General features: G+C 40.6%; 2 protein-coding genes across 2 annotated transcripts; one reads left to right on the forward strand and one right to left on the reverse strand.

Moving 5' to 3' along the window:
* The first annotated feature begins 335 nt into the window (after positions 1-335).
* On the forward strand, positions 336-8,184 carry LOC122781770 (SEC23 interacting protein). The gene is made up of 18 exons (XM_044045777.1): positions 336-539; positions 1,398-1,909; positions 2,012-2,219; positions 2,387-2,580; positions 2,748-2,837; positions 2,934-3,054; positions 3,283-3,372; positions 3,456-3,597; positions 4,170-4,378; positions 4,470-4,567; positions 4,771-4,938; positions 5,161-5,256; positions 5,390-5,566; positions 5,655-5,810; positions 6,087-6,189; positions 6,833-7,015; positions 7,102-7,264; positions 7,720-8,184. Exons 1-18 carry the CDS (start codon positions 404-406, stop codon positions 7,799-7,801), a joined length of 2,928 nt encoding a protein of 975 aa, XP_043901712.1. The 5' UTR covers positions 336-403; the 3' UTR covers positions 7,802-8,184.
* On the reverse strand, positions 8,124-14,381 carry csgalnact2 (chondroitin sulfate N-acetylgalactosaminyltransferase 2). Its single transcript, XM_044045778.1, has 8 exons — positions 14,133-14,381; positions 11,210-12,060; positions 10,924-11,140; positions 10,698-10,799; positions 10,434-10,612; positions 10,248-10,342; positions 10,050-10,131; positions 8,124-9,958 (listed from the first exon to the last, which is right to left on the reverse strand). The coding sequence occupies exons 2-8, from the start codon at positions 11,859-11,861 to the stop codon at positions 9,666-9,668; spliced, it is 1,620 nt and encodes a 539-aa protein (XP_043901713.1). The 5' UTR covers positions 11,862-12,060; positions 14,133-14,381; the 3' UTR covers positions 8,124-9,665.
* Positions 14,382-15,210: the final 829 nt, after the last annotated feature.

Raw genomic sequence — 15,210 nt, forward strand, 5'->3', positions numbered from 1 at the left:
TGCAGTATTTTAGTTAGCTTCTTCAGCATATTAGGAAAACAAATTCGCTAATGATAATTTTTGAATCCATTTTATTCGGACAGAGTTCCACACCACATGATGGCGTTGTTGTTTGGCGATACACGAAACAGAAACACCAAAATAGAGGAAAAGTAACATATATGACCAATAGATGGCAGTCATGATATATACACTATTCATTTGTTAGTTTTATCCAACAGCGAAGAAGGAGCTGCATCCGTTGTTTCCTCACGACTTTAGTAGATCTATAAATTATGTGTGCCATTGCTTTAGTGCAGCTGATGAGGTGGGGATCAGCTAAACGTGTGTGTTCGCTGCTTGGAGACTAGGTGGCGCACTGCCTGCCTGCTCCGGTAGTGGCTACGTGTAATTCTAGGGGAAAATGGCAGATAGAAAAAATAATAATAATGTTGCTAACCCCGGGGCTAACTTACTGTTTAGCGCCGCTCCGGAGTTTAACTTCAATCTGCCTTTCATGCCAGTGAGTCAGGCCACTGGTCCAGCGGTGCTGTCAGGAGGTGAGATTAAATACTGACTGTGGGGAAATGTCCACTGTGTCCTCAGTCACAGGCTAAGCTAGCTTCCTGTGCTGCTCTCATCTCTCAGTTAGTTTCACATGAATAGAGACAGGGGAGAAACAACAGTCTCAACAGCTAGCAGATGTATGCTAAATGTTTAATTTCCTGCTTGTTTTCCTGTCTGAAACTATGAACGATAGAGTAACATAAATCAAAACATCTGAACTCTTGAAATCTGCTTAATACTTAAGGTTTTAGTTTAAAATCCTGTTTTAAGAGGGTGTTGCCTTCGCCTTAAGAATAGCCTGTTTTCCAAATATAGTCAATTATATATAGAGAATACTTATTGGCTCCTGTTTACACAGTGAACATATGCTCATCACTTATTTAGTTAGTATGTGTATTTAGTAACGTCGGTGACGTGGAGATGCTGCAGTTCATCCATTTCAAGGATCAACATGTTGTGCATTTAGAGATTGTCTTAAATACCCAACTGCTGGCTGGATATGTTCTCCTTTTTGGACCATTCCCTTTAAATCTTAGTGATGACTATGAAAAAAATCCCAGTAGATCAGCTGTTCTGGCACCAACAACCCTGCAATGTTTAAAGTCCCTTAAATCATCTTTCTTCCTCATTCTGATGCCCAGGGTTGAACTCTAGCAGGTCATCTTGACAATATCTACATGTATAAATGCAGTGATTTAACACCTTGTGATAATCCAGTTTGATATTTGTGTTAAAGATTAGTTGAATTTGTATTCCTTTATAAAGTGGCAGGTATGCTGTGTTTTGTATGTCCCTCACATAATCACATATTCATGTTAATTTAAATGTCTTACTATTTTAATGTCCCATAGATGACTCCACTGATGTAGGAGAAGAAGACAGCTTCCTGGGTCAGACCTCTGGAAATGGATCTGCCCCGTCTACATTTAACTACTTCTCCAGCCCCGTAGCCAGCAGTGATCCATTCGCATCCATTGGCCAGTCGCCATACCCATCACCGGCCCTGTCAGCAGCACCTCCTACAACAACAGGCCCGGTTTCTGTTCCTAGCAGTGTTGGCATGGTCCCACCACCTCCAGGTCCACATATGAATCCCGCCACTCCTACAGCATTTGGCAATGTAGTTTACCAGAGTCCAATGGGCCGTCACACACCTCCACCCACCACAATGACCCCACCACCTCCCCAGATGCAGCCACAGAGTTATAACCCTTACCGACACACCCCCACCAGCAGCAGAGTCAATCCTTATATACCAGCACCAGAGGTCCTGCCGCCAACACACACACCTCAGCAGCACAATTCCTACCCCTTCAGCTCTCCACAACAGACATTCCCACCATCAGGACCCACATTCACAAAGGTGCTTAAAAGTTAATAATTGGCACCTGTTGATTGCGTCACATACTTGATCCACTCATTAAGAAGAAGTTTTTAACAAAGAATTATTCTCATCTCTCTTTAGCCTCCTCCCACACAGATTCAAGCGCCTCCACCTACAGCCACCAGTGCCGGAGCAATAGTGCCAGCAGGACCCATGATGCCATACAACTACAATATCTATGAACCTGTTCAACCTCACTGGTTCTACTGTAAGCAAGTAGAGTCAAAGAGCGTCTGGCTTCCTTTCAGTATCATTGACTCCCTTAAGCTCGAGGAGACTTTCAACTCAGGTACGGTGATTCTTTCATGTTAATATTTTTTGAATTCACTAACTTTGTAATATCATTATTGCTTTTTTTCCTAACCATTTATCATGCAGTTTGGCAGTGCTGTTTGCTGTCATTACTAGTCAGTGTGATCTGCTCTAAAGTCATGTTGACCTTTTTGTTTTTTTCAGTTCAGCCAGATCCAGAAAATGTGATTGTGCGAACAGAAGGAGGACGATATGACGTACAGCTTTATGACCGGAATCGGACATCGGTGTACTGGGAAGAGGAGCCCACAGAGGTCCGGCGCTGCACGTGGTTCTACAAAGGAGACACAGACAGTCGCTTTATCCCGTATTCTGAAGAGTTCAGTGAGAAGCTAGAGGTTTGTTTCACTTTCACATTTGACCAAAAACTGACATGGCAAAAAGGGGGACATTTTTAGATTATTACTTCTAGTCACTCTTGTTTTAAATCCAGTTGCTGCATCAGTTTTAATGTACAGATTTGTTTTGTAAATTATTGGCTGTGTGTTTGTGTCTCAACACATAGGTCGAATATAAGAAAGCTGTATCTACCAACCAGTGGCACCGTAGACTGGAGTTCCCCTCAGGAGAAACCATTGTCATGCATAATCCAAAGGTGACCCTTCTTCCTTCTAATAAGTGCTAAGTGATCGTTATCTTGTGATGATTAAACCTATACATTGTTTTTTACACTTAATCTTTGCACCTGTAGGTGATTGTGCAGTTTCAGCCGTCCTCCATTCCAGATGAGTGGGGCACGACTCAGGATGGGCAGACCAGACCCAGAGTGGTGAAGAGAGGGTTAGATGACGACCACGATGAAGTGCCTGATGGTAGTGAAACTCCTCTTTTTACTTCCAAGGTCCAGTGTGTAACATTTAGGAGTGTTTCTGGACAGAAATAGAATATACTACCAAAGTAGTAGTAAGCCAAAGTGGAAGCTTACTGCTTAAAAAAAGAAAAATGACATCCTTTCTGGTATGTCTGAAACGCTTGAGAAAGAAAGTGGTGAGTGGAAGATTTCTCTATTTGTTTCCACTGTGTGCATCTATCTGTTACAGGTGAGCTGTCCAAGGTGGATCATCTTGTTTTCATGGTTCATGGAATCGGTCCCGTGTGTGACCTGAGGTTTAGGAGCATGGTCGAGTGTGGTGAGAAACCAAACAGTCAGGTCCTATGGCCCTCTGTGGTGACATTGTTTGTGAAATAAAGTTTTCAAATGTTTGTGTTTCAGTGGATGACTTCCGCAGCGTGTCGCTAAAGCTTCTGCACAGTCACTTTAAAAAACCGATGGACGAGCACGCCATCAGCAGGGTGGAGTTCCTTCCTGTCCAGTGGTACGCGGCTCTGCATGGAGACGCCACTGGCGTAGACAGGTACGGAGACCTAGGTTTACATAGTATTTATGAGACTGACATAGAGCGATAGGCGGGGTACACCCTGGATAGTTTGCCAGTCTATCACAGCGACACAACCAATCATTCTGACACTCACACCTATGGTCAATTTATAGTGTCCAATTGTTACCTAATCTCCATATTGCATGTTTTTGGACTGTGGGAGGAAAACCGAGAACCCAGAGAAAACCCACGCAGATAGCCAAAGTCAGTAATATAACAGCATTTTATGGAAGGTCTGGATGGCCATGTATTTTATTGTATTGTGTTTTTCAAAAAAAAAGGAGGAAACATTGTCAGCTGTGGATTAACACTTATTTGGTGTTATTAGGACAGCAGGGGTTTAAGTCAAAGTACTGTGTTAGTGTTGGAGGTAGCCTGCCATGTCCACAATAATGTAACTCACTGATGTGATTTTAATGGATTTTTAATCGAGTATAATACAGACAGTGTTTATTTAATGCTTTGACAACAAAAAGGAAAAACTAATAATATTAGTGGACCTATCCTATCATAGACTTCATTAATCACAGGCTTACTTTTCTGTGCAGGAGGATTAAGAAGATCACCCTGCCCAGTACTGGACGACTACGTCACTTTACAAATGAGACTTTGTTAGACGTCCTCTTCTACAACAGTCCCACTTACTGCCAGACCATCATGGACACAGTTGCCCTTGAGATTAACAGACTGTATGCCCTGTTCATGAAGAGGAACCCAGACTTCAGAGGGGGAATATCAGTGGCTGGACACAGTTTAGGTACTAAATCAGTTCACATACCTCTCATCTGTTGCTGTTGGTTTGTTTTCCCCCACATAGAACGTGTTGTTTCTCTCTTTTATTTGTTCAGGATCCCTGATTCTCTTTGACCTGCTTTCAAATCAGAAGGATGAGTCTTTTGCGATGGCCACATCTGATGAGCACACTTCGAATGGAGAAACCAATCAGGTCACACATCAATCAAATTAATTGGTCATATAACCACAGTATCATATCATCTATTATCCAGCTAATCACAAACTGTAATTAAAAGATACACCGAATGTGAGGAATTGACCATAAACATTTTAAGTCCTTGCTCCTGTTGGTGGAAATAACGTGTCTAATCCCATGTTGCAATACATCATTGCCATTTCTGCTTACTGTGTTAGGTGGCAGCCCCCGTTCCACTGGAGAATAACGCAGTTGCTCCTCCGGCTGTAGAAGAGGAGGCCAAAGATGCAGAGGAGCTTGAAGATCTTTCTACGATGCTTGAAAATCTGGGCCTATCCGAGTACAAGAGCACATTTGATGAGGAGAAGATTGACAATGAATCTTTTGTAAGAATAATTCTTTTCTGCTGGTTACAGGTAACCTAAAATAAAAAGGTCAAAGAATGAAAATGTAAGAATACAGTTTTGTTAGAAAAGTTAACCCTTGACCGAAGGGACCAATTGGAAGCTGACGATATTTATAAATGCTAAATTAATTTCACAAAAGCTTTTATTTTATCTGATATTATTATTCTCATTGTACGTTTATTTATTTTTTCATGTTTTCAGCTCATGTGCACAATTGAAGACTTGAAGGAGATGGGAATCCCACTGGGTCCCAGGAAAAAGATTGCCAAGTTTGTGAAGGAAAGAGTGAATAAGCAGGTAAGACCCTGCATAGACCTCCACTCATAAAGGATCAACTGGTTGTGACGTCACCCAAAAGAATCTTAACTGCCGAACATCTCTTAGTGAGTTTCGTGAGTGACTTGTCGTGGTTGTGTTGTCATCGATGTAGGCTGCACGTCAGGCAGCCCAGGAGAAGAAACCAGAGATCAAAGAGACGAGCCAGGTTACTGCACCACCTCCACCTGCTGAACCTCTCCCTGGTCCGGTTGTAAAGAAGCTTCCTGTGGGCAACACCGTCTCCTCCATCCACGTCGACTACAATTACTTTGAAGTTGGCACCGGGCAGGTGAATGGGACTTAAGAACTTAGTCATGGATCATGCGACATGAAAAACTCAGAATGTATCTGAACCTCTCTGATGTTTTGTCCTCTAGGTGTCAGTGGTCTACCATTCTCTGGACTTTGAACCTGTGAATTTCTTTGCTTTGGGTTCTCCGATTGGCATGTTCCTCACAGTACGTGGAGTGGAGAAGATCGAGGAGACATACCAGCTGCCCACGTGCAAGGGATTCTTCAATATTTACCATCCGGTAAACGTGCTGCTCCTCCTACCTGTGCATCCTGAAGGAACTACTGTCCCTGAAAGCATAGATTTTTAGTTACTCAGCCTCTTGACTCATGATATCATGCGTTTGTTGTATAGTAGTACAACTTTACATATTCCAGTGTGAAAAGGCATTTCATTCAGTAACTTTACACATTAGTTCAAAAATATGCTTTCATAAATCTCTCTGCATGGAAGTACAGGATGAAAGCATCATAGCTTTCATGCTCTGCCCTCTAATAGTTTCATCCCTGTGTTTTAGTTGGACCCTGTTGCGTACAGGATCGAGCCCATGATAATGCCAGAGGTGGAGCTGAAGCCTGTTCTGATCCCTCATCACAAAGGAAGGAAGAGGCTTCATCTTGGTACAACTTTCTCTCCACTCTCTTAAATTTGTTCTATGTATATATAAAGTCACGCTTCTGTTCAATGTTCATTATTGTGTCAACATTGTGAATTCCATTCCAACTCAATTATCGCAAAAGCTTAGGTGTAAAATATCTGTTATTTTGAAATACTGGACTTACGTCATTTACTTAGGACATAATTTGCACTAAATTTGCTGCCTTTGTGATTTTCTAATTGTGTCGTTTCACGATGTGAATTTAATTTGAATACAGTTAATTGTTCAGCCCTAAGCTACATGTGAGCATTTAGTGAAAATGAGAAGCCGCCACAGCTACATGTCTTTTGAATAATCTAATCTGAGTTGCTGTTGTGTTCGTGAACGCTTTGTCCTCAGTTCAATCATTTCTGTCCCTTATGGATGTGGTGCCTTAATTTGAGTGGTGGCAAAATACAAGAATTATGGTACAGTCTATGGGAAAAATAGTAGCTGAAGGTCCAAATTGCTCAATTTTTACCTTCTGCTTTTTCTATTTTTAGTCTGAAAATGTTACCATTTTGAAAAGGAGGTTTTGCAGCATGTCGCGGTTTAATTTTGTAGACAAGATGATAAAAAGAAAAAAAAAAAGTCATGCTGAGTGAAAATGTTTACCTGTGTTTCAGAGCTGAAGGAGAGTCTGTCCAGGATGGGCTCAGACCTGAAGCACGGTTTCATCAGCTCTCTGAGAACCGCCTGGCAGACGATCAACGAGTTCGCTCGCGCTCACACCTCATCTGACCAGCTCCAGGCCCAGCTGGCCATCGTGGCCAATCAGATTGAAGAAGAGGAGAAGCAAGCGGAGGAAGGTGAGTTTCTCTAAGACTTTTGACTATGTGGTGTAAATTGTAACTGTCTTGTGTGCGATTAATGACTCGATCCTGATTTGCTGCAGAGCATAAAATCCCAGAGATCCCGGAGCCACCGAAAGAGGAGGAGCCTCAGGTGAAGATCGGGATGCTGAATGGAGGGAATCGCATCGACTACGTCCTGCAGGAGAAGCCCATCGAGAGCTTCAATGAATACCTGTTTGCCCTCCAGAGTCACCTCTGCTACTGGTACGGAGATTGGCATGTCTCTTCCATTGCATCCACATGCAATCAGAACGAAAAGGGTTTTCCCATCAGTAGACAATTAATCAACTATTTTCATATCATTTTTAGTGATACTGCCCAAAATTAGGTCAGCATGAAATGTGATATTTGTCTGCTATTCCTCATCATATGAGTAACATTAATGTCTTTAGGGTTTATTTTATAGATTTTATTTACCAATAATCAAAATTGTAACTGTGAGTGCAGACTTGTTGTAGAAGGGCTTTAAATAATCACATTTCTCTAACGTCTTATTTCGTTTTTGACTCTCTCAGCACTGAGGGAGGTGATTTTCAGATTCAGAGCCTTCACATAAACTCTACGTTAGCTGAAATACACTCACATCTGTCACACAACCACTTAACTCGTTAATATGTACGTTTTTATGTTAATATATTGTTGTTTTCTTTATTTTCCAGGCAATCTGAAGACACTGCCCTGCTTATTCTCAAAGAGCTCTACAAAGACATGGGGATCCACCCAGAACAATTAGCACATTAAATTCAGTGAAGTACCTGAGATGAAAAGAAGGCCAGCTAAATACTTTCCTGTTAGCTTTATTTCACATCAGGATTTTAATTTTTTTTCTTCTTCTTCCTATTCATTGTTAATGTAGATTACTGTATACAGATGAATAATACAACTGTATTATGCCATTTGTCTTAAATTAAGAAACATTATGCTTAAGCTAGATGATTTACAGACACATGACAAGTTTGATATTATGTTTTTATAGAATAAATTATATAATGGGTCCGGTTTACTGAGAATATAGACGATTAAATGAAATGCCAACAGCAGAAATGACAAGCGGCAGTCAATGCAGCCTTCTCTGTTTTATTCTATGGACAAAATGTCAAAATAAATCATTTCCTTGCACGGATTCTTGCTGGTTGAATTGTTGTGTATTTCTGAGAAGAAGATGTGTAACATTTCTTCTGCAGGGCGAAGGAGACTCAAAGACTATCTACAAAAAGCTGGAGTAGCTGCAAAAATGTTGACTGAAAATTAATTGTCCAGTACAGGTGTAGAATTACTGGTTTCTTTTTTGGGGAAAATAAAACATTTCCCCTCTGTTGTACCTCCTGTTTCGATAGTTGTACTTAAACCTGTGACTGAACTCTTCAGCTGTAAACATTCTTTGTCAATATGAAATGGAATTTAAAATCAAACGAACAGGCCTACAGCCATCAACACAGCTTCAAACACTGTTCATAACAATCTCGACACTTCACTGGAAGCATGTAGGCACATATGACGAGTATTCAAGTCACATGTATGACATAAAGAAATACCATAGTAGAAAAGTATTTACAAGAATGGCTGTAACATTCAATCTCAGTCCAGAATTAGGAAACAGTGCGTGTATGTGACAAAACAGTCGATCCAGTCCTGATATTATAGCGCTGCATGCTATAAGCATATCTTTTCTCCCGGCTCTTAAACTATTTCATCAATGTGCAACTTTGATAAACTGATCACATGATGACACTAGTGTCATCATGTGATCAGTTTATAAAAAAAAAGGAAGTTAGTGCCTTAATGGAAAACTCAAAAAAGGTCCCTTTTTTACCACAATGCCAAACTAAAACCTGCACACACTGTATATTTGTACCATAGTAACACAAAAAATATGCTCAATAGACGACTGTTAATATTGTACTGTGTCAAGTCAAAGATTAATATTGACAGACACCGTTGGGAATCAATGGATATTCAGTGGTTCTTACAGGGTCGAATTAGTATTTTAAACTTCATTTGTGCAACCTTTTACCATTTCTGTCAGGTAGTTTAAAAAACATTTATGTCCCAGTTTTTAAAACGTTAAGGGGAAAATAAATCACCTGAAGGAGTTGAGACCTTGTGGCTGACGTCACATTCAGCAGTTAGCAGCAGAGAAAGTGAACGTAGTGAAGGATCTGGTTGCAGGTCGGATGTTTTTGAAGCAGGTGAGATGGCTGCAAGAGAACTACAATGTTTGCAGTATCAAACTAAATCCAACAAATATATTACCTGAAAACAAAGTGTAAGGATCCTCCTGCATGTTAAATATTAGGGATGAGCTGAACAAAAAGAAAAAGTAAAACAGACAAGTGTTATTTTGGCTGTGATATCAGTATCAAACATGAAAAAGATGATATTGAGCCATCCCTGTTAAATATTTGTCTGATTTGATAATGAACCTGTTCTCCTGCTGACGTTCTTTATGAACCGTACCGTGCTAAAGCCTGTCGTAGATCAAAGCCCATTTCTCTACATTCATTTGTCTGCAACTGAAATGCAAAAGGATCCGTGTTGTGATGCGTTCACAACTTACAGTCCAAACGCTGGAATGATGTTGATGATGATGTGCGCAGCAGTTTGTTCAGGCCTCCGTTTTGCTCTGAGTCTTAAACGCCTGCTTGCGGAGGTGAGATTCGATCTCCTCGCGGAAAACCAACATGCCCAGGTGAGAGTGCGAGGCCTCGTTCATGGCTTTGGACTGGATGCACATGCGGTACTGCTCGGGCGTCAGCTCATCCGCACACTGCTTCTCGTGCCACATGTGGAAAAGACCGGACACCGGTGTCCGGATCACTATCATGTCACTCCGTAGATACTTCCTGTACAAGTGGACGTCCTCCACACCCCAGCCTTTCACTTCAAGGTCAAACCCCCCTGCAGGAATGAGGTGCATTTGCCTTAACTTGCAAAAGCTTTTCATGATTCTACTGTTGAATTTTGATAAACACAAATGATCAGTGCTTACCGATATTAAGAAAATCTGAGCGAAACTGACATGTCATTCCAAACCCAAAATCTCTCCAGAATCCAGCATCTTTTTTGTGAATCTATTCAAACACAGACGATCACTTATTTCAAACCAATCAGCACCACAGGATAAGTTTTATGCAAATAAAGATAATTACACATATATGAGCTAAAAGTGAAATTTTAAAATCCTTACCAGTTGGAGTTCAATTGGTGGAGCCAGCTCCATATTTCCATAGACTATGGCAGGGTTGTACAGACTAAACACCACTGGATAGAAGACTTTCTTGTCTAGAAAACAGAAATAGTCAAATAACACAACATTTAACCTCATTCTGCCTGAAAAAAAAAATTCAAGACTGAAAAACTACATAAAACCTACTTGGGGCAGCATGCAGACGACAGGTGTTAAGGAACTCCAGTGTAAAATGGATGTCAACGTCACAAAAAAACATTAATACGTCGCCTCGCTTCCAGGCATGGGCTCCAATATCAAGTCCCCGACCTCGAGAAAACTCTTCATCCACTGGGATCAGTGTGTAATTGGAGAAGTTCTCTTCCCTGAAATACATACACTTCCATTAAAAAAAATATACACATTAAAAATAGCACATCAAAGGCTCTTTTTTTTAATGAGAGGGCAAACCTTGACATTTTTTCCAAAGATGACCTTGCCTCCTGAAGGCCTTCATGCCCAAAATAAACCACTGTGAGGTGCACACGTCTGTCCTGCTGTATGCACACTTCCCTGCAGACATTAACATAAACCATACACATTCAAATTAGCATAATGTACGGTGCAGCGACAAGGAAAAACAGTATGAATACAAATTTGAAGTGAACATGTTGGAGCGTGTGTGATTCCCTCCCACCTGAAGTTGTGTAAGAACTGTGAGAAAGTTTCCACTCTGCCTGCCAGCGGAACGATGATGTTAATAATCATTCCTGATGTTTCTACAGAGGTGCTCCTGACTTTCATTAGAGGACCAAAAGGCCTGAAGAGTGTGACATGACGGAAGCTGCTGGAATCCTCTTTGGCAAAGAAGAGCTCATAAAGTGTCCCTTTGTCTCGCTCTGTCCTGTACAGCCCTGTCAAAAACATCAGCTTTCAGTCATTCATTCACTCATTATTTGCTAGTCCGAGAGCGTGAGTCTTACCTTCAGTAAAGTGGACCTCTGTGTAGGTTTGTCTCTGCATTGGCATGTCATCTTCCACACCGTCCTCCTCATCAGGGTTGTTTATAATGTCCAGTGCAGCCTCGATGACCTCCACCAGCTCGTCTCTGCGGTCCTTGCGGACAGGTTTCTCCTCTGGGTGCCGTGTCAGCCCCATCTCCAGCTGATACACCTTAGATGTGGTGAAACTCTCGAAGGGAACCAGGGCGTACTCGCTGGGCAGGCGTGCACCGGTGCTGACCTCAGCTTTGTCAATCTGAGAGTGCAGATACTCCAGCAGATCTCCTGGCTCTTGGTCTTTAGTCTCTGCCAGGCCCTGCACCCCAGGGAGCTCTTTCTTGTCCTGCAGCAGCTTCAGCTTCTCGCTCATTTCCTGCAGCTCCTGCTTGAGCTGGGCAATCTGACGTTTGAGGCTGGTGGCACGGCTCAGGTGGCGCTCTTCCTGTTCCTGCAGTAGGGCCTGGTAATACTCCTTACCATAGGTTTCTCCTGCTGGACCGGGCAGGACCAAGCTGACATCTGCCGGTGGGGTGCACTCCAGCAGGTATGCAAACAGCAGCAGCACCAGCAGCAGGAAGAGCCCCAGGAAGATCCAGCGGACCCGGCCCTGGAGCGGCAACCCCCGCCTGGGCATCACACTCACATGCAAGCTATAGCTGACAAGTCTGCATTCCCTTTCCCCACAGATCACATGACTTGTTATGATATACGTGTGCACATCTTAGTGATTCAAAGGGCCATTTGTGTCATTTTACTGTGAAGGTCTTGGTTCTAGTCTCAAAGGAATCAGTGTTTCCATACATTGGTCCCGTGCAAATCCTTGTGATGATCACCTGGAAAAATCACAGAAATTCACCATAAGACAAATACAAGTAAAAAAAGGTCTGGTTCAGAATAAAGTCACACAGTCACACTTATGTGTGTTACCATCCATTCAACCTCTGTGATTAACCACACTGTCTTTGACATTCTCAGTCAATGAATAGAACATAGACCAGCATGTTCACTGTGAAGCAACAGTGACAACGAAAAACATTCAGTTTAAATGTTTAAGAAGGAGACATGAAGAAATACCTTCACATAACTGTCCTCGCTAGCACACGGAGACTAGCTCTCAGCTAAACAACAGTACAGAGGAAAATTGGAAAATGACAACATTAGCAAGCTACTAAAGTCTGACTTCCGGTTTCTACTTCAAAATAAAAGGGACTCTCAAGAACAAGCGAATTTACAAGACAACTTGGATGATAAAACTAAAAGGTTGTGACATGAGTTCACCATTTTCGAAGTAATCCCAGTAGTCATGGTTTTTACTCTTTGAAATTGAATGTGCTATATTCTTTATTAATCCTAAACATTTTAAAACTTTTAAAACAAGGTTATGTTTTTGCCTGTGTTAGTCTGATTGTGAACAACGTGAATCAAAACATTAACATGGATTTAGATGACATTTCATGGACATGTATATTATGTCACACGGAAGAAAGGTGGAGATTTTGAGTGCACTGACACTTAACACCATTGGTAGAGGTTTGCATAATATGAGCACTTACTCTGCTTTACCATTACTATATTTGTTATGCCCCATAACAAAAACATTGCAATAAACCAGACTGATTCTGATATTAACCTGCCCTTAAATATGTTTTGCTCTCTGGTTTCCCCCATACTTTGGAGCTTTAATACTTAAACTCTTCCAACACAAGTTTTTTTTTGTAGGTCACACAAATCAACAGCTCCAACCTCGGCACATTCACTGCTGCTGTTTGTTCTCTAACCAGGCATCAGAAGACTTAACCTGGGCTTGCGCGTATAAAGTTGACTCCTGACAGCTCTAATGTAAACCAGCAGGGCTCCGAGTCCAAAGTACCAGATTGAGAGAGAATTATAGCTCCAATATTTCAAGCACCTACAATGTTTATCAAACCATTTCTTTGTATCTCGACAGCAGAACTAAATGTAAACAACATGCAGAGGACTTTCAGTTATTTAAAGCAAATATAAACACAATATTAATTAAACATGACTTTGGACTTTTTGGTGACTACAATTACTGTCTAACGTGTATTTACCATTGTGCAAGATATTTAAGTTTAAACCAGGATAAACCAATAACTAAACCTGTACTTTCAGAAATATTTATTTAGCTGTGTTAATGCAGAACCTACCAGTCCCTTCACAAACTCAAAAAGTAAGTTATATATAACAGCTCCTTCACTAGAGAGATTAAAATATTCTTGTGTGTAAGTATGAGGATGTCAAAAAAGTATGCTTAAATAACACAAAACAGTGCTACATTTCTCTTGGTATGCGCGTAAGTATTTGTCTAATGACCCTGACCTCAGTCTAAACTATTTCACATCAATAGGGAATTTTTTAATTTCAGTAACCTAGATTAAAACAATGTCTTACGAGTCTAATCAGGCTAATATTTAATAAACACAGTGTGCCACACACATTTGTGTGATAAAAAAAGTAGTGATACTGTTACCACTTAAAATGTGATTTTATTTTTAACAGCACTTTTAAAAGCACAAGTTTACAAAGCACTGTCATAGACAAAGTAAAAACGAGACTGAAACAATAGAATCCTTCATGAAAAACAATAAACACCACACTAAAGCACATACAAGTGAAAATAGTAAATACAAGTAATAAGACAAAAGCTAAAAAAAAGGACAATTGTTTTCTTCTAAGATGCGTTTTATTGTTACTATTTTACATGAAATATTTCTCAACCCTGCAAACATTTCTTTGACGCTTATTTTGAAAGAGTCTAAACCGGATATTGACACGGTTCTGTAGCTAGCTTCGCGATGTTCGGACCTCCACTACGCTTTCATGATATTTCAAGGCTGTTCGGCGGCCAACAAATGAGATATACTGTTCACAGTCAGTTACTCACCTACTCCTGTCTGTTTCCATCCCTATCCGTGCTTAGAGCCACGAGTTAGTGGTGAAAGCAGAGCAGCTGCAGCTTGAGCAGCAAAATGCCACGGAGCAAAGAGAAAAGAGTGGGTCGAAGTCTACTTCCGGTCAACGAGTAACCAATGGGAGTTTGGGAGGCGACGTCGTCATCAAACACGGCAGAGATCCATGATTGTTGTCATGATTATTATCCTGAGTCAGCATTTACGGGCACAGTATTCCTCTTTTCACAATGAGTCTCTTTCTTTCTTTTCTTTCTTTTCTTTCTTTCTTTCTTTCTTTCTTTCTTTCTTTCTTTCTTTCTTTCTTTCTTTCTTTCTTTCTTTCATTCAATGTATTATTCTGGATTAATGTAGACTATTGTATTATGTAGAGTAAATTTTGGTAGGGATTAAGTTTAATTTGCCTGACATCAAGAATTTTGCTTGACTTTGAGAAAAGACTTCTATGGTTTCTTCTCAAACCATGGAAAGTTGTCATATTCCTAAATGTATGTTGTGGAAGAAGATCAAGCGTCCACCAGTTTAAAAAATGAAGTGAGACTTGAGATGATATTTGTGTTTACAAAGCTGAATGTAAATATAAATGTAATTTATGTTTGATTGTCAGTTTATTTATTTGTCTTTTCATTAAATGCACTCTTAAGAAGGTGAGATTTTCATAAATGCTGAATATGTCTCTCCGTCATGTTATTCACAAAACAAATATATTAACTTTTCAGTCTTTCACTGAGAGATTAACTAATCAAGAGAAACAAATGTAACTATTATTTCACTACTTTTAGACATGTGCAATCTCTTATTGTAACTGTTTTGTTTTTGCTCTGTTTTGTTTTTCTCTTATCTGTGATGAAACATATGCTGACAACTCTGAATTGCATTACCGCTGAATTGGACAGAAACTGGAGACAGATCACTTGTTTAATGTGCAAACATTGCCTCTGTTATCACTATGGTGCAGTGAGTAAACCAGGAAATGTTCCCGGGTGAGATTCTATTTTAGTCCTTCTTTTGTTAATTTGTCTATTAATTCCCATTAAGGATGTCAGGAGTCTA

Source organism: Solea senegalensis, linkage group LG15, assembly GCF_019176455.1.
Source record: "Solea senegalensis isolate Sse05_10M linkage group LG15, IFAPA_SoseM_1, whole genome shotgun sequence".
Classification (NCBI taxonomy): Eukaryota; Metazoa; Chordata; class Actinopteri; order Pleuronectiformes; family Soleidae; genus Solea; species Solea senegalensis.